We start from the raw sequence: 20,230 nt of genomic DNA on the forward strand, positions 1-20,230 counted from the left end.
AAAAACAAGAAGTATGCAGAACTGAAGTATTTTAGTGACAATATGCTCAAGTACAGTTGCTGATGTAATTTTTTATGGTACTTTTGACAGTTCTGAGGTAAAATTGCTAATGGGTATACATTAAAGTTGAATTGCCCTCAATAATTACAATTACACATTTAGTGTAATTCCATAGTATCTAAAGGACATGTAAACTTCCTGAACTTGGGAAATTGGGCAATCAAAGCTTCTATTGATATCCCTGGAGTTAAAGGAATAACATTGGAGATAAGCTCCAAATGCTTGTACAGCCAACAATAAATTAATGTAGCTGTCACTTGGCTGTGAATCTCAAGTATCAGTCAAACATAGCAGAATAGGCTTCCCCAAGCAGGTGAATGCTGCTACTACAGTTAAGCTACTTAGTTGCAGCTATCTTCTGGGACTACTGCTAGCTGCCAGATCGCTTCACAATCTAATTATAGGAGCTGCATCCTTTTTTAAAATAAATTTAGTGTACCCAATTATTTTTTTTCCAATTAAGAGGCAAGTTAGCGTGGCCAATCCACCTAACCGGCACATCTTTGGGTTGTGGGTGTGAGACCTATGCAGACATGGGGAGAATGTGCAAACTACACACAGAGACCCACGGCCGGGATCGAACCCGGGTCCTTTCTTCAATTTTGAACACTTTTTTTTTTAAGTTTACAGAAGCAATGAAGGCATACTATTTTCTCAGTTATTGCTCACCAATCCCTGAATAATGTAGGGCAATGTACAAAATCTCGTTTTTTTTTGTTTGACTGGCCACACTTGACAATGTTAAATCATTCAGGCACAGGATCATTTTCCCAGTGAGACTGCTGGCATGATGTTGATATAAACTCCTACCCCTGAAAATCCTGTGTGAGCAATAGGAATAATGAAATTCTCCATTGGTTTAAAAAAAAATTCTGAATCACTTTGGTTCAATGATCCCTTTAATTTTTGTTTTGCGTTGTGCGGTTTTTGCACTGCACTGTCCCTGTAAGATTGCTGCACAGCCATGCACGTCTTAAAGGGAATGGTACTTGTGTGTAGCCTGCTTGTTCTAGATTGCTGAGCAGGTGAAGATACTGTTAGGATTTACAGATGGTCCCACAAGTCTGATTTAAAGTTTTATTGCAAACCCTAACCTTGTGAAAAACAAGTCCAAGGTTCAAAATTAGTCTTTTACCCTTCCAGCTGTATATCAGAGAATACAATTATTAGCTTTAAAACAGACAGCCAGAGATAGCAATAACAAGGACACACAGTATGAAATTTCTCTTGGATAACTGCAGTTAGGTACCAACAGGCAACAGATATGTATTGTATGCTGTGCTCACCTGACACTGTAACCACAATGTACTGCTGTGGTGCTGTTACTGGTGACAGCTGAGCAGGAGGCTGCTGTTGTTGCTGTTGTGATACCTGTAGCTCACTAACATACTGTTTTTGGGATGGTGGTGGTTGCTGCTGCTGCTGTTGTTGTTGCTGCTGTGACGGTTGTGCAGCGGTCTGCAGGTCAGTAACATACTGTTGTTGAGTTGGTTGTTGCTGCTGTTGTGACTGTGGCTGTTGCTGCTGCTGTTGAGGCGGTTGTTGAGCTGGTGGGAGTTCTGTAACGTAGGCCTGTGTTGCCATACCAACCTCTGCAGGTGGTACTGTTAAATGGCACTCTCCACTTTGCCCACTAAGAAAACAAAATAAGAAAATCAGTGGACAATTTACCAAACCCCAGCTCTCTGATTGGCAGCCATGAGCTGTATCTTGCTACCATCCTGCATTATGTTTAACAACAGCAATAACTATTCGGGCAAACCCTACCATATTCAAAACTTAAGCAGGCACGTATATGTTAACAATGCATATGGTTCATGGTCGAGTAATTCAGGCTAAAAAAGGAAGCACCAAGTTAATTAACACCAATCCGTAATTGCCGCATGCTGTGATCAGAAAGCATTGATATGATCCATGGTTGGTCATAGGAAAATTGATTAAACTAGTCTAGCTCTGCAAAATTCAAGCTCTATCTGCTGAATAAGGAAACTGAGAAACTTCTCCTGCTCTCATCGGAATGAAGAGTTGTAAGCGAGTGCCTGTAGTTGGGATCTAAAGGAACAAAAATTGGAAAAGAGATGGAATGAATCATTTTTAAAGCAAGCTTATCCTCTGATTTTTAAAATTCCTTCTTTGCTCTCTCCTAAATGGGCAAGTGGATACCTTGCTTTAATGACATATCAACCATGCATATGGAGGGAACAAAGAGCAGCCAAGGGATTGTTAATTTCCCTCCATAGTTGTAAAGAATATTTTCTATACTCAGCCCCTCCCACAGCAGTGAAATTGAAAATGATTGAACCTTGTGCGCATCAATTGGAGGTGCCCCACATTAGTGTTTCAGCATACACCACTATAGTGAATCAATAACGTTTTAAAAGGACATGTTAATTCTTGGATGAGATAAAGAGCAAAGGACATGATATAGAAATACTCTATAATTAAACACAGTAGCTCCAATCACACTTATCTAGCCTTGCTGCTAGCTCAAACAAGAACATAGGAAGTACAGTTGATCTCTGCATACCTTATCCATAGGGTCACATTTGTATGAGTTCTACTAATGTTGTACCCAAACCACGACCTTCAAGTTACAATAACACCACTCAAAATAATACTCTTAAAACACACCACCTGTTCAATGATTTATGTGGATACACCACATGTAGACAACACGTGTATTCATACTGGCAAGTGTCAAGAAGATTTTTTTTAACTAAACGAAATTAAAAGCAGCAAAATATTTATTGTGGCCCAACATCTAACCAGCAAATCACATGGTTTTTATCTTGCATAGAAACTTTAGCTTTCAGTATTCCCCTCACCCTTGGAGTGGCACAGTGGTGCAGTGGTTAGCACTGCTGCCTCACAGCATCAGGGACCCGGGTTCAATTCCGATCTCGGGGGACTGTCTATGTGGAGTTTGCACCTTCTCCGTGTGTCTACGTGGGCTTCCTCCGGGTGTTCTAGTTTCCTGCCACAGTCCAAAGATGTGCTGGTTAGGCAAATTGACCATGCTAAATTGCCCCTTAGTGTCCAAAAGGGTAAGTGGGGTTACGGGGATCGAGCGGGAGACTGGGGATTAGGTAGGGTGGCCTTTCGGAGGGTCAGTGCAGACCCGATGGGCCGAATGACCTCTTTCTGTACTGCAAGGATTCTACATTTCAATTTTATTCAACACCATGGCCCCACTCTTCACTAGTTCTGTAACCTCCTTCAATCCTATAACCCTAACCTGATCTGTATGCTCCTCAAATTCTGGCCTTTTAAGAATCTCTATTTTAAATGTTCCATCATTGGTGGCCTCGCCTCCAGTTGCTCAGGCTGCCTTTGATCAATTTTTTGTCATATACCCTAATATTTCCTTATGTTGCTTGGTATTATATTATGTTGTATATTGTGGGAACTGGGAATATTTTTTTAAAAAATTTAAAAAATTTAGAGTCCCCAATTCATTTTTCCAATTAAGGGGCAATTTAGTATGGCCAGTCCACCTACCCTGCACAGCTTTAGGTTTGGGGGCAAAACCCACGGAGAATGTGCAAACTCCCACATGGACAGTGACCCAGAGCTGGGATCGAACCTGGGACCTCGGATTCGATTCCCGGCTTGGGTCACTGTCTGTGTGGAGTCTGCACGTTCTCCCCATCTGTGTGGTATCCTCTGGGTTCCTTCCACAAGTCCCAAAAGACTTGCTTGTTAATTGAACTGGACATTCTGAATTCTCCCTCAGTGTACCCGAACAGGTGCCGTAGTGTGGCAACTAGGGGATTTTCACAGTAGCTTCATTGCAGTGTTAATGTAAGCCTACTTGTGACACTAATAAAGATTATTATTATAAACTGCGTACAAGCTTCTTCAAGCACTAACCAGCTAATCTTATAGGTTTAACTAGTGTTCTGCTTGATAGTTTAACTCCAACTCTCAGAGCTGGTGAGCTACTGCTGAATCATAATCAGCTGTTCCAGTAACCAGCTGGGAACTTCCTTCAATTTTAAGTGAATCGAGCAAGAAATTCACATCACTTTGCACCATGCTACCAATTAAAATGAAAAGCAGTTGAGGGAAAAATGCTAACAGGAACTGCAAAAAGACAAATCACCCACAACTGCTCAAGGTTTTAAGCATTTTGCCACACCAAATTACTTACCAATAACAAAATAATCAATAGTTCAAGACAAAGTCATTATGACTTTTAGAAATTCTTCGTTAAATTAAGAATTTCCTGCCCTTTATTTCTATTCATTTCATAGTAACATATCTTGTGCCAAAACATTTTATTGGCTGAATAGAGTAAGCTAAGTCATTACGGAGCACTTCTCATGGTCAGGAGCATCAGAAAACACAAAATACAACTGTTGGTATGGTGAAGAAGTGATCCTTTAAGACTGCCAAGTTCTAATTTCTGTTAACTAAGGTCAAAGTAGGGCAGCACGGTGGCACAGTGGTTAGCATTGCTGCCTACGGCGCTGAGGACCCGGGTTCGAATCCCGGCCCTGGGTCACTGTCCGTGTGGAGTTTGCACATTCTCCCCGTGCCTGCGTGGGTTTCACCCCCACAACCCAAAGATGTGCAGGTTAGGTGGATTGGCCATGCTAAATTGCCCCTTAATTGGAAAAAAAATTGGGTACTCTAAATTTATAAAAAGAAAAAAAAACTAAGGTCAAAGTTGGTTGTAAATTAGAAGAGAGTGGTTAATTTTAGGCTACAAGTCAATGGTTACCTTTCTATTTTTCATATAAGATTGTTTCTTAATGTTCTTATTGGATAGTCTGATTTATATTACAAGAACACTTGTAGCTAAAGAACATAGAACAATACAGCACAGGAACAGGCCCTTCGGCCCTCCAAGACTGTACCGGGCATGATACCAACCTTGGCCAAAACCATAAAGAACAAAGAACTAAAGCCATAAATGATTTATTAACATTAACTGTGGGTCAAATATATACAAAACAATAGATGAATAACAGTATGAACATGCACAAGCAAACTCTCCCAGCTCCTTAGTCGGTCTGAGGTAACCTGACTCTAACATTCAGTTCTATACTGATAAGACTCCTAGTGGTCAGTCAGTGAATTACAACACAGTTTCCCATCTTTAATATTGACATGCAAGAAAATAGCATTTATCAATAGATCAGAGAATAGGTCCACTATTTTTTAATTATAGGGATGAAATGACATATAACATAAGAGTCATCAGACTCGAAACGTTAGCTCCCTTCTCTCTCCACAGATGCTGTCAGACCTTCTGCGATTGTCCAGTATTTTCTGTTTTTGTATTCGCAGGGCTGAATGGACTGAACAAATCAAATTCTATTTTATTGCCTGGCATTCGGAACTTTTACTGGTGCTTTGGACTTTGGTCTGTCCATTATTATGCAGAAGCCACCATAAACTGGCTTTTAACTATGTTTGATTTGGATCCATACCTTACAGCAAGAATGTGTGAAAGAGATAAAAAGTAGGCATCGATATTTAGCAACACTCTGGTCAAGGGGTGGAAGTTAGCCGGACTGACGGTGTTTCTGCAATCTGGTAACATCATGGTAAACGGTCCACGAGTTTGGCAGAACTAGGATGGTCTGCTGGAATTCAGTAATACTGCATGTTGGTGCCAGGAGTTTGGCAACACAGGGAAAGGCCCTATGCCTGACAGTACGATGGAAGTGAAACTATTAAGGACTTCATAATGCGAGTAGCTGAGGCTTTTTCTCCCACATTTTCCAATGGTCAGGACATCTCACTCTCACAAGTTGAAAGCTAGTTTTCACTCACACTTTGCAAATTCCAGAGTTCCATCACTGAAGAAACACATGTACGTCTAACAATATTTACAAATTTGCAAAGTTTCCGTTTTTAAATTTTTTATAATACAGAACAACGGCCTTGATATTATCTGAGTGCCAGTTTATTTCTCTAGAATTCTCTACTCCAGGCCAAGGGTCTCTACTGGCCTCAATATCTTTTTGGAGAAACACATTCCGGATTCCAACTACCCTTTGTGAAGGTGCGCTTTCATCCCTGAATGGCTTAGTTCTAATTTTAAGGTCATGCTCCCTTGTTTTGGCCTGCTTTGCATGCGGAGATGGTTTATCTCTACCTACTCTATCAACTCATCTTAGCTAAACATTAAACTAAATCACACCTTCTCTTCTATACTCAAAGGAATACAAGCCTATTTGTCCACATAAATTTAGACCTATATCATTCTGGTGAATCTATATTGTACTCCAGGCAATAATATATCCATCCTGAGGTACAGTGCCCAGAATGGAAATAAGTACTGTTGATAGGAGTTAACTAGACCACTGTACAGCTGTAACATTGCTCCCACCCCATTACAGTCCAGCCCTCAAGATAAATCCAAATATGCCGTTAATGTTTTAAATTATTTTTGGATCCCTAAATCTCTCTGCTTATCCACAGTTCCGAGCTACCTGCCACTTTGAAAATATTCTGAACTATCTTTCTTAGGTCCAAAAGACAAACACTTTCAGACATTGAATTGCAGCAGCCAGTTTTGCCCACTAATTTATCAACGTCCCTTTATAACACTCAGCTTCCCTGTACACTTACTGTGTCATCTAATTAGTGTTGTCAGCAATATCAGATACATATCCCTCCGTTCCTTCATTCAAGACACTTACAAATGTAGTGAAAAGCTGCAAACTCAGCATGGATCCCTGAGGGATACCACTAGACAAGCCCTGCCAATTACAGTACCTAGCCATTATCCAGACGGTCTCCTACATCCTATGCCCTTGCAAGCCAATAAATTCAGTGCTCTCATTAAGTTTTTTCCAACATCGCCTTATGTCACTCCATGTCAAATGGAGTTTGATAATGCTCCTGTGAAGAGCTTTTGGATATTTTACTATGTTAAAGATGATATGTAAATGCAAGTTAACATTTCTGTAACCTTGCTGAATGCTTTTTGGAGGTCTATAAAAACATCATCCATTTAAAACATCTTTATATACCACTTTTATTAGCTCACTGAAAAATTCAATGTTAGACACAGGCAGGAAATGTTGGTCCACAGCTTCCAGGGAGTGACAATCACAGTTATAGATTGCCATTCTTCTCCTTTTTAATTTACCTAGGTTTGGGAGGTGCACATTTCTCGTCCGCTCTTCCAATTTGGGGGTGAAAAACGTGCAGCATACCTGCTATAGGATTAAGATAGTTTGGAGGGAAGGTGGCGGGGTGGAGGGGGTTTAGGATGGCTCGGGGGAGGGGGGGGAGGCTTTAGGATGGGGCGGCTCGGGAGCAGGATGTAGAATGGTTATCAGGAGGAAGCCTGGGTGTAGGATGGTGGCTGTGGAGAATAATAGGGAGTTAAGGGTTAGGGAGGGGTTGAGATGCTGTCAGGGTGAAGGGCAATGGTTGGGGTGGTTGGATATAGTCGCGGTGGGTGGTCAGAAGTTTGAGTGCGGGTCGGGCTTAGTCAGGGTATTGGAGAGTTCTCAGTGGTTGCGGGTGGGGGTAATCAGCGAGTCCAGTGGATTTCAATTATATAGTTACATTGGGTTAGTAATGGTTTAAATCTTTCTAACTCTTCCTAGATAACCAGTCTGCTAAGAGAGTCGGAACCATCCATCACTCCTCCTACCCTCCCCCATTTAAATCAGAGTTCCAAACGGTTCACAGTATAGGGTAATTGCCCATTTAGCATTCACAGGCAATTCTCACATAGAGCTTGCAAGGCCCCCCTCCCCAGCATCTTCAGGATACGACCCGCTGGGAAACAAAAATTCTGTGCCAACATATATAAGGTGAGATCATCTGGTAGGTTTGTGACATTCAATTTGAAATAAACAGTTCTCTTGTTTAAATAGGAAAGAAAACTGGATCTTGTAAAATGCCCTCAAAACAATACATTTTAATCAGACCACCTGTATCTCAGGAATGGCCCAGCAGTGAAAGTTGTCCCATCGTCCTTCATGGTATTGAGAGGCACAACTCACAAACATGCAAATAGGAATTATTTACAGGATTACAGAGGCTATGAAACTGGAATCCAGCCCCTCTAATCTGACCACCACATAACAATAAGTACCAGTCTACAAAATTTGGAGATATAATCCGTTTCCATCAGGCTTTATTAACAACTAATCTACAAAAAAGACCTTCTGAAGGTTCAAAATCAAATATTGGTAGTCCATTAAGTCAACATGGTGGCGCAGTGGTTAGCACTGCTGCCTCACGGCACTGAGGACCCAGGTTCGATCCCGGCCCCGGGTCACTGGCTGTGCGGAGTTTGCACATTCTCCCCGTATCCGCTTAGGTTTTGCCCCACAACTTAAAGATGTGCAGGTGGATTGGCCACACATTAATTGTCCCTTAATTGGAAAATAAATAAATGGTTACTCTAAATTTATATTTAAAATGTTTTTTAAAAGTCACCACTTTCCTGGAAGTATGAATTTTGTTCAAGTAAAAACACATCATTATAACTACCACACATACTTTTCCTGGTGAAACATAATGAATGGCCACTAGAATCAGCAGTCAGGTAAAAAAAAAAGCAGACACACAACAGTTACTGGTAGTTTCGCTATCCACCAGACTGGAAATCATTCTGGTGAAGGTTACTTTTTGCTACTTACTCCACCAATGTCATCATTAAAACAAGGTGCTACTGTGGTAATCAAAAATAAAGTCATTTGCATTTCAGTAACAATTAGGAATTATAATATGCTTTGCTCATCTGTAAAAGGTAAGGCACCTTATTATGCTCTCTCACTCAATAGCACATCGCATTCCATTCGGTATATTTCATATTCTCCTCGGAGCCACATGCCAATAGAATGTTCACAATTCCTTCTCTCTGATAATATGTTCCAGATATTCTTTATCTTAATGCTCAATAGTAATGTTCCTTTCAAACTAGAGGTACAGACTTGCTTCCCATAGGACAATACAGATGAGATCAACAGCAAGGATTCGCCTTTGCATTAAGGATATGGGTGAACTTTTGTATCTTACCAGCAAAATCAACTGTCAAGAGAAGGACTAAGCTTTGGTGTTAAACCTTTATTCCCCACTCTCTTCAATTCTATTTTATGTGTTCATCTTTGCCCAGACCCTTTGCTCACCTGTGCCCTTAAAACAAATAAACCCAATTTAGTATATGCTGTCTCGAAGAATTATACTCTTGCATTGCCAAACAGCAGTACAGTATTATGAATCTGGTGTCACGCACTAATGCGTTTGATCTGTTGATCTCATCTGTATTGTCCTATGGGCAGCAAGTCTGTGGAACTTACAGGTTTTGGAATTCTGCTCACAGCACAGTAATTCAGCAATTGAAATAACTATTTATGTGGTAGCACAGTCACAATTCACATGGGACTCACATGTATTATTTTTTGGTACCTTTTTCTGGCACAAGATTACTATCACTCCGCTTTGTAACAAACCATCAGAAACAGAATCTAATGTGTGAGACATCAGTTCAATTACCATTTTACAAAAGTTTAGCTTTGCCTCGGCAGCTTGGTAATATTCCACTTATTTTACGATAAAATAAACAGCAACATATCCGTCACTATCCAAAATGAGAACAAGTGCAGTAGGGTGTGTGGGAATGCAAACTCGAGTCCTTAGCAAAAACACAAACGTATATACTTTCACTTGTCACAGATGCTGACTGATCCAAACTTTTTTTTTGTTTATAGCCAGATTGTTTTTTTCATATCTCTCAGCTGCAATGATATTCTAGAAAATTTCTGTCCCTCTATTAGCCTCCAGAACAACTGTTTTTGGATTGCTTCACTGCGGACTTTATTTCCTTGTGGATTTTGATTAATGTACTGGCAAATCTTCGTCACAAATCAGATACCGTACATTTGTAACAGTAGAAATAGGTCATAGTTCTTACTTCCAAGAATAAAATAATTGAATTTTGAAAGGGGGGGGGGGGGGGAAAGCACAATTATTTTTTTCATTTTTATTTTAATGTTGCCCTCCCCTGCACAGGTTTTCAGTTTGGTAAGAGGATTAGTGCAATGTGAGCTGGAGCAAACCCTTCAGAATAACTCTGCTTTCAGGGCAGCACGGTGGCACAGTGGGTTAGCACTGCGGCCTCACGACGCCGATGTCCCAGGTTCGATCCCGGCTCTGGGTCACTGTCTGTGTGGAGTTTGCACATTCTCCACATGCTTGCGTGGTCCCCCCCCCCCCCCCCCCCCCCCCCCCCCCCCCCCCCAACCCAAAAAAGGATGTGCAGGGTAGGTGGACTGGCCACGCTAAATTGCCCCTTAATTGGAAAAAATGAATTGGGTACTCTAAATTTATGTTAAAAAAAAGAATAACTCTGCTTTCTCTCCTCACAGATGCTGCCTGAATTTTCCAGCATCCTCCGTTCTTGTTTCAGATTCCGGCATTCGCAGGATTTTGCTTATTTTAGTGCAATATATCCTTGATATAGGATTCCTGGACAACTTCAAAACTTTTGTGTCTAGCCCTGAAAAACCTTGGTGTGGAAAATCCTGGCCTATACTCCCCTTTATTCGACCCAACTAGTTCTGGAATGCGTCTTTGTACATTGTAAGACTCTTTCCTGTCTATTTCATTTGTTCCCTTTCAGGTAGTTCAGCATCCTGTTGCTGATATGACATTGGTGTTGTGGGTTTCACCAATATTTTCACGGTCTCCCCGTATATGTACCAACATGGCCGTTGTGTTCCTCAGGTTCAAAGACTGAACTCCTCCTCAAAGTTATGTTAAACCTTTGTTTGCTCACAATCGTGGCCGATGCCCCGATGTCAACCTCCATCATTAGTGGTCTTCCATTTATTGTGAGGATTATCTCAATTGGCACAGGTTTGCTCACTTTCACCATGTTTAATCTATATCTTTCAGGTTCTTCATCTCAATTCCTCTCCACATGGTTCACTGGAGTCATGACTTGGGCGGTACAGTGGTTAGCACTGCTATCTCACAGCGCCTGTGAACCGGATCCGAGTCCGGCCTAGGTGACTGTGTGGAGTTTGCATGTTCTCCCTGTGTTTGCATGGGTTTCCTCTGTGTGCTCCAGTTTCCTCACACAGTCCAAAGATGTGCAGGTGAAGTGTATTGGCCATGCTAAATTGCCCCTTAGTGTCCAACAGTTAGGTGGGGTTATGGGGTAATGGTGATAGGGGGGATTGGGCCTCGGTAGGAAGGTCTTTTGGAGGGTTGGTGAGGACTCGATGGGCCAAATGGCACTTCTGCACTGTAGGGATTCTGTGATTCTTGTTTTTTTAAATAAATCAGCACATTCTGCCTGGCGCAGCGACGTACCTGGATGTGGCCTAGTGTACCGAAAACAAATAAACTCATGCTTCTTGGGGGTGGTCTCCCCCACGTCAGTAGAAATCCTCTTGACTTCTGGGTTGACGACCCATTCTCCTTCCCAGCCACTGACTACAATCCTGTTACTGGGGTCATGGCTTACTTCCTCTGAGCCTGCCAACCTAGCTGCATGCCTTTCAGTAATACTGCCCCACAACTGGTTCACCTCGCTCACTTCTAAGCTTTGAAGCTCTGACGCTCTCCTCTCGGTGCTCTCGGTTGCCTGTGCAATTTTGATTGCCTTGTATAGGGTCATCTTCGTTTCAGCCAGAAGTTTCTTTTGTACATTTATTTATGTTGTTAATACTGCGCAATAAATGGTCCGAACGCTGTGCCGAACTCACAATGCTTGGCCATTTAGCAGAGTATGGCAATAAAGGAGGAGATCATCTCTCCTGTGTCCCCGACAGCCAAATTGAACTTGTATTTCTGTAGTATGATCGACCGTCTTGGGTTGAAATGCTCCCTGACCAGTGTCACCAACTGGTTGAATGACTTTATATTGGGAGACTCAGGGACATCAAATTTCTTATAAACTTGTAGGTTGGGGTGGGGTGGGGTCACAAACTGTTAATAAGATAACCTGCTGTTTATCCCCCCCCCCCCCCACCCCACCCCCCAGTTATTTTGTTTACTGAAAGGAAGTAATGGAGCCTCTCAATATACTGGCTACAGTCTTCGGCCCCAGGTTGAATGGGTCAAGCTTCCCTATCATGGGCATATTTCACTCACTGTTTTATGATGCCGTCGACACTTTTCGACTTCTCTGTTTGTTTTAGCACCTTCTCCCTTCCCCCCGCAAATCCTGAACTACTTGTGATTGATCTGGTTTGCACTTGTCGCCAATATGGTGGCTCAAAGCCATACTCGGGAGGCTTCCAGTAGAAGGGAACAAAGGTTTATTTGTAACAAGCAAAGGGAAACTATACACAGGCAGAGTCACTAAACATGTCTTCATTCTCTGGCTCCAGTGACCATCTGACTGGGTCCCCTTTCCCAGGACCCCGGGCTTTTTCCCCGATGGTCAGGGTGTGTATGCTCTCACATGATAGGTCCTAAGCCAGTCACGTGGACCCGCGAGGGTTCACCCCTTCCTTAAAAGGGCCGCATGTGCTACCACAGTATTACTGCAGAATTCACTGTCTACTTTGGAGAGTACTAGTTAAAAATGCAATGTAGCAGATGACAGAAGAAGGTAGTAAGGTTTAGGCCACAGTGAAACATTGTGCAGTTCAATCACAGTCTTAATCTGGTCAAACATTTTAGCAAATTAGTGCCACTAAGTTGCACATACTCCTCTACTAACAAGAGATTTTGAATCCACTTTTGGAAACTGGAAAGCAGTTCAGGAGAGAGTTAAAACAAATAGCCTTATGCACCAGTACTGCGTTTGAATGGCAGCTGATTGAAATTTAATTCAATTAATAAAAACTGGAACATAAAGCTCATCTCAGTAATAGTGAATATGAGACTATCTTCGATTGTTGTAAAAACCCATCGGGTTCACTAATGCCCAGGAACTCTGCGATCGTTATCTGGTCTGGCTTACGTGTGACTCCAGACTCACAGCAATGCGGTGGACTCTTAGCTGCCCGTCTGAAATGGCCCAACAAGCCACTCAGTTCAAGGGCAATTAGCGATGGGCAACAAATGCTGGCCTTGCCAGCGAGGCCCACATCTCATGAAATAATAAATGTTTCACAGGCATCAAACAATATTTAAACATTCATAAATTGATACTTTATGCTCTATCTTTCTTTATTTTTCTAGATTAAAAATGTCTAAAGTTAGCAGCAGAAGGAAATGAACAAACAAGAAAGAAACAAGATTCGGCAGATGTGGGAATAAATCAACAATAGCTTGTAATGAACCATGAAATGTTGTGTTATGATCATTGCTGCAAACTTCCAAAACTTTACCCTGTGGGAGGAAGTTAGTGAGAGCCAAGTCATGCTGAAAATTAGACCTTTTCAGTTGATCACTGTGTCGATCTGTGTTTTTCTCACTTGATGTGTTTTGTTGTTGCCTCCACAACTTTCTATTGATCCTCCACTTTTACTCATACTGCATAGCCATCACACTTACTCTTCTTTCTGTACATTTGTTTCTCCCATCCTTTCTTCCTACCACCCTTTTTCTTGTGCATTTTTCACCATGTCCTTCCACATTTAAATATGTGCATTTACTGGTTCATCGCATTTGGATGTTTTAACTTTTGAAGGCGAGAACATACAGAAAAAATAACAGCCAAAACAAGCTGGGTAGGAGTTGGGATTGAGGCCAGCATGGGGAGGCTGCCAGGCGAAACCACAACAGACATATATGTGAAGGAAGCTGGACATGGTTGGGTGGTATGAAGTTGACGGTTAGGAGAGTGCTGATGGCAGGTCAATCAGTTGCACCACTGGGTGTTCCTGTGAATAAGCAGCACCAATTTAATAGTGGGATCAGTAGATTAGCTAACTTTTGTGCTTTAATTTTTAGCCAAAGTAGGCAGCATTTGCCAGTTAGCTCAGTTGACTAGCGTGTGGTGCTTAATAACATCGACAGCGTAATTCAGTCCCGAGTGTGTGCAGACGTTCATCGAGATCGAGCTACATATTACTCAAATGCTGTGCCAGATGAGTGTAGGGAGAGGTCACAGATTCATTAAGGCACACAGAAGGAGACCATTTGCCCCATCAACTGTAGCATTAGCTAATTGCAACAGATTTTTTGTCTACCTTATCTAAATCGGTGATAATCTTGTGTACCTTGATCAAATCTCTCCTCCATCTCCTTTGCTCCAAGGAGAATATTTTCCAACCTAACCATATAGTTAAAATTCTACATTCCTGAATCATTCTATTAAATCTCCTCTGCAGTTTCTTGGCATCCTCGTGAAATGTGGTGACCAGTCATGATGGAATATTCTACCATGACCAGACATAGAACATAGATCATAGAACATAGAACAAGCGTATGGGCCGCATAGAACGTGGGGCGGGGGAGAAGGAGACAGTCGGGTGTCAGTAGGGCAAGAAGGAACCGCCGGGTGTGGGTAGGGTAAGGGGGGAACCAGCGGGCGTGGGTAGGACAGACTGCGGATCGGTGGCTGTGGGTAGGGCGGGCTGAGACCAATGGGCGTGGGCAAGAGGGGGGCAGAATGACTGACTCGCAAGGGAAGGACGGGGCAGACCAATGGGTGTGGGCAGGATGGGGGGCAGACTTAATGGGCGTGGGCAGGACTGGGGCAAACTGATGGGCATGGGCAGGATGGGGGAAGACCGACAGACATGGGCAGGACTGGGGCAGACCAACGGGTGTGGGCAGGACTTGGGCAGATAAACAGGCATGGACAGGATAGGAGCAGACCGACAGGCGTGGGCAGGACGGGGGCAGACCGACCAGCAAGAGCAGGACGGGGGCCAGACCAACCAATGTGGGGCAGACTGACCGGCATAGGCCAGATGGTGGCAGACCGACGGGCGTGGGTAGGACGGGGGGGGCAGATCAATCGGCGTGAGCAGGGCAGGGGTAGACCGACCAGCGTGGGCAGGGCAGGGGGCAGACTGACCGATGTGGGCAGGACAGGGTCAGACCTACAGGCGTGGGTACGACCGGGGTGGACCGGCAATGTGAGTAGGATGGGGGTGGACAGATGGGCATGGTTAGAATGTGGAGGTTATCTAGCCATTGATAGGACGGTGACAGATGAGTATCAAATAGATTATTAGAATTTTGGGGTAAGGAGCGGTTTCCAGATATGGTTCAGTAGGACGAAAAGGGATGTGGATGTGGGACCACACACAAATGTCTAAGTATTTGGGTCTTTTTTGTTTCCCATGCTCTATGTGCTGACTGACATGGCTACTGGGGCTTGCCTCTTCGTCCTGTCTCATTGTGATAGCATGGCATAAAAACGTGTGGAGAGCTCTCAGACAATGAGAATGCAATATGAAGAGAGGCGTGGTACAGCTGAATTTATACATCTAATCAATAGCAGAATCCTGCTGTGATCCCAGCAAATGGGACTTCGAGCCACAGAGAATAAAAATGAGCAGACCAATTCCCAAAACTTTAGCAAATGCAGGTGTGCAGCAGTGTAGCAGCACGGACCTGGGAGATACGAAACCAGAACTGAAACACTTTGGGGAGGTATCAGCATAAAGCAGATATGAGACAAAGTGAGTACAATGCTCAGAGTGGAGGATTAAAACAAGGGGAATACTGTTCCATTTCTTTCCCAATTACCTGTTTGGCCCATAGTGTCATTTCGTTAAAATGTATCATTGCTAGATTTGATTAGTCGCTTATGCCATTGACCGATCAGTAGCACTACCAATTCACTGCAGTATTAGACATAGAATATTATAGCTCAACATTCCTAATTCGCCATGATGTATCTATTTTGATATAATTTCCATACCAGATGTGTGGTGTAAATATAGAATGACTGCTTAGAGAAGGCAGTGATATATCATGCTCGGAACGGATTTGCACAGTCTTTCCACACTGGTACACCAAAGTACATTCAAATACACTGAAGTTACATCAGAGTAGGATCTCTTAATAAAAATTACAAAGCTGGTTTACAGGCGATGACAATATATAGTTTTTTCTGAAAACTTTCCTGAGCCTAAGTCCTTAACATTACTGTGCATTGACCTGGGTAATAACTTGCAGTTTGGTGCTTTTACACATACCACTCAAAACTTTGGCACAGCATGTCTGGGACTCAACCACACACCACCCTTGCTGAGAACACAGTATTGTGCATCTTCCCATTCATCAGCTCAGCATAAAGAAAATGACAACGAGGGCTTTGAATTCCTTACCAACAATATTACGGCCAAACTGTACATTTGTAGGTATTTGTATACATAGTGCATGTAGGTCTTAATCCCCCATGGCAGTCAGCTCCATCATATGTGAATTCACGAAACTTGGTTATTCTAGTCTGATCATAAAATATTCTAACTTCAACTAACCCTTTGAGAGAGCATAAAAAGGTTCACAAAGCTGATTCTGGGTTACGGGAATAATCCGGTGGACAGATTGAAAGAACTGGACCTCTTCCTACATTTAGAAGAATGAGAGGTGATCTCATTGAAACATATAACATTCTTAAAGGGTTTACCAGAGCAGATGGTGGAAACATGCTTTCCCTGGCTGGAGAGTGTGAAACTAGGGGTCAGAGTCTCAGAATAAGGGGTTGGTCTGAGCTGAGAAGGGTTGTGGATCTTTGAGAGTTATCGTCCCCAAAGATCTGTTATGTTCATGATAGAGAGTGTTAGATTTTTGGGGTACTGGTGGAATTAAGGGATATGGGCAATTGTGTGAGACGGTGGAGTGGAGCTAGGCCTTGACATTCTTATGTGGTGCCCAGAATTGGACGCAGCACTCGAGTCTAAAGGTTCAGCGTGACTTCCTTTCTTAATTCAAAGTGGAAATGTGATATTTTTGAAGAAACCGTCCCCTGCATCTGAGTCACCCTGATCAGGCCCTCCAACAGTTCTCTCACCAGTCACCAGAGCTCTGGCTCATACATACTCCACCTTATCTAAAATACTGCTGACCCGTAAACTCGCCCAAAACCTGTGAACCTATAACTGACTCAATTGTGTGCTTTCAAAATCCTAAGATACAAATTCTTACTTGGTATCACTGGGGTGAGGTCTCAGTTTGCTGTAATGTGTTGAATTGGAATGATGAGAAAGTTTGGGGTTAGGTTAGAATATCTGTCATGGTCTTATTGAATGGTGGTACAGGCGGGAGGGGCTGAATAGCCTACTTCTGCTCCTATTAAGTAAATTTGACCATGATGGTGCACTAGCTACTCCACCAAAATAAATACTTGCATTTATACAGAGCTTTTCATGATCACCAGATATGTCAAAGCGCTTTAAAGGCAACCAAATACTTTTTGATGTGTAATCGTTGTATTAAAGTATGAATCACAGCAGCCAACATGCACACAGAATGGTCCCAGAAATAGCAATGTGATAATGAGCAAATAATCTGCTTTTCCTAAGTTGATTGAGGGATAAATATTGGCCAGGGCACAGGAGATAACTCCTCTGCTGTTCTTCCAAGTAGTTCCACAGGATCGTTTATATTCATCAAACAAGCAGAGGGTACCTCATTTTAAAAAACAACACTTTCAACCATAGTGTCAGCTTTGATTTTTTTTATACTCAAGCCCTAGTGCCTTGTGATTCAGAGGTGAGTGATACCGACTGAGCTACGGGAGACAGGGTTGTTTCGGGATAGGTCAGGCATCATCTTATTTGTTTCATTGATTCTTTTTTGGGCCAAGGCCAGAATTTGCTGCCCATCGCCAACTGCCCTTGAACAGAGTGGTTTGCTGCAGCGATCACAAAGGACAGTGAAGAGTCAACCACATTTCTGTTGGCTAGGAGTCACATGTAAACCAGACATAGAAAGGGCAGCGGATTCCCTTCCCGAAAGGGCATCAGTGAACCAGCTGGGGCTGTTCGATAATTGCCGATAGTTCCGTGGTCAGCATTATAGAAAAGGTACAGCACAGGAGGAGGATTTTTGGCCCATCTTGTCCATGCCAGCCCGAGGACACCCAGGTGTCCTTTCCACTGAGACTAGCTTTCAATTACAAATTTATTAATTCAATTTAAGTTGGGGCAGCATGGTGGCACAGTGGTTAGCACTGCTGCCTCGCAGAACCAACGGGTTCGGGCCCGGGTCACTGTCCATGTGTAATTTGCACATTCTCCCAGTGTCTGCATGGGTCCCACCCCCACAACCCCAAGATGAGCAGGGTGGGTGGATTGGCCACCCTAAATTGCCCATTAATTGGGAAGAAAAAACTGAATTGGGTACTCTAAATTTATTTTTAAATAAGGAACCTTGGGCCTCTTATTAATCATGAACCTAGCTCAGTCTCAAAGACACTCTGTGATTTGGCCTCCACAGCCTTCGGCAGCAAAGAGTTGCACACATTCACCACCCTCTGGCTGAAGGCCATTCAACCCATCGTGTCCATGCCAGACCGGGGGCACTCTTTCTACTGGGGCTAGTTTTCAATTTAGATTTATTTTATTTTTTTAAATTTACTACTTTTTTTGCCCAACATTCAGATTTTTTTTAAAAAAAGAGTACCCAATTAATTTTTTCCAATTAAGGGGCAATATAGAATGGCCAATCCATCTACCCTGCACATCTTTGGGTTGTGGGGACGAAAACCACGCAAACACAGGAAGAATGTGCAAACTCCACACGGACAGCGACCCAGGGCCGGGATCAAACCTGGGACCTTGGTGCCATGAGACTGCAGTGCGAGCCACTGCGCCACCGTGCTGCCTGATTTACAGATTTATGAATTGAATTGAAGGTCCAGCATCTACCATGCTGGGATTTGAACCCATGCCGCACTTCCCCCAAGGGCATTATTATGTTAAGGGCGGTGCGGACCAAATTGCTTCCACCTCTCTCTTGTCTTCTGACGTCAAGTCGATCACAATGCTACGCAACCGGAAGCAGCGCTAGGCCACGCCACGCCTCTCCAAGTGACGTCAAGTCATTTGAAGCCCTGCCTCGTGCCCAACCGCTTCCCGCGCAGACCGGCCCTGCCCGCCATGCGCCGCCCACCCGGCCCCCATTGGCCCAGCCCTCCTCGGGATCCGCCTCCCTATTGGTCGATCCGCCCGTCAGTCATACACCCAATCCCCGCCCACCCTCATCCAGTGCGGCTGCGCGGCGCGAAAAAAAAAAGCGGACCTCACCTCCCTCTCCCGATCGCTCCGCTCCATCCAACTGCACTCACTTTACAACAACCCGATTCTTCTCCACCCCCCCCCACCCCCCCAACCCAACCCTCATACGGGCGAAATTCGCGGCAAAACCGTAATTCTTAAGTCAAGAACATCCTAGCAATCGCGGAATGCCCCCAGAGTTGTTTTGGTCACGGCCTACGCTGCCTCTGGCAATAATCAATCACCACAAAAATGATCGCAATTTTTTATAAAAAGTTCCATTTACTTCATAACTATCACAAAGAGCGGCGAGAGCCTCCATAGTTTCCCGCAATTGAATAGTTAGCGTGATCTTTGGACTCTCACAACCGCCATTTTGTGCCCGAGAAATCTTTTTGGCATCGTCATATTAATTTTTTTTATCTTTTAATCTCTGTGGCTGAGAATTTTGGCCCGTATTTTGTAGCCTCCTGTCAGGAAAAAGTGTTTTTGTTTATCGTACGAAGTTTTTGGATGAGCAGAGAAGAGAGAAAAAAAAGAATCACCTTTGTGGCGTAAGTTGTTGTTTGACGGGGTAACAGTCGCCAGGACTACGGTGGCTATGGCGCTCGTCCTCAAGGCAACAGTTGCTAGCCTCCGGAATCAACCCAGGCAACGCAGCACCGGAAGTCCTGCCCACCCCCACGATGCTGACTGGCTCGCCTCCGGCAGGCCGGCCCGTCAGCCCCTCGTCCATTGGTCGGCCGCCTATCACTCGCCCTTTCCGCCATTTCGATTGGCCGAGCCCCGTGTCAGTAAATACGGCCCGCTTCCGAGGGCCTTGGTGACGTTGAAGTGGCTCACAGAGACGGGCAGCGCTCGCATTACGCATGCGCCCGAAGCCACATCGGGTGAAGTACCATGGGAGATGTAGTCCAGTGAATGGACCACAGTGAAGTGCCCTTCAGTAAACTTAACAATGGAGCAGCTTGTGAATGATTGCTTGCTGGGGGGCTGGAATAGCTTCTTCTATTCTTCTATTCACCATGTCCTCTGAGGTTAATGTTGCTTTCTTACCAAATAAAGACAAAATAAGATTAGTGAAAGCATTACAATTGCTGTTATTAAGTTCACCACAC

General features: G+C 43.6%; 1 protein-coding gene across 11 annotated transcripts in view; it reads right to left on the reverse strand.

Moving 5' to 3' along the window:
• Nucleotides 1-19,756, reverse strand: part of rfx1a (regulatory factor X, 1a (influences HLA class II expression)) — a 119,403-nt gene extending 99,647 nt beyond the window's left edge. For all 11 annotated transcript variants that reach the window (XM_038784652.1, XM_038784649.1, XM_038784644.1 and 8 more), the window contains exons 1-2: nucleotides 19,658-19,756; nucleotides 1,347-1,693 (exon numbers count right to left, since the gene is read on the reverse strand). In XM_038784652.1, the coding sequence (XP_038640580.1) occupies nucleotides 1,347-1,644 (298 nt within the window). In that variant the 5' untranslated portion in view covers nucleotides 1,645-1,693; nucleotides 19,658-19,756. The remainder of the gene's footprint in view (nucleotides 1-1,346; nucleotides 1,694-19,657) is intronic.
• Between the last annotated feature and the right edge of the window lie 474 nt (nucleotides 19,757-20,230).

The sequence above is a fragment of the Scyliorhinus canicula genome, chromosome 25, assembly GCF_902713615.1.
Source record: "Scyliorhinus canicula chromosome 25, sScyCan1.1, whole genome shotgun sequence".
NCBI lineage: Eukaryota > Metazoa > Chordata > Chondrichthyes > Carcharhiniformes > Scyliorhinidae > Scyliorhinus > Scyliorhinus canicula.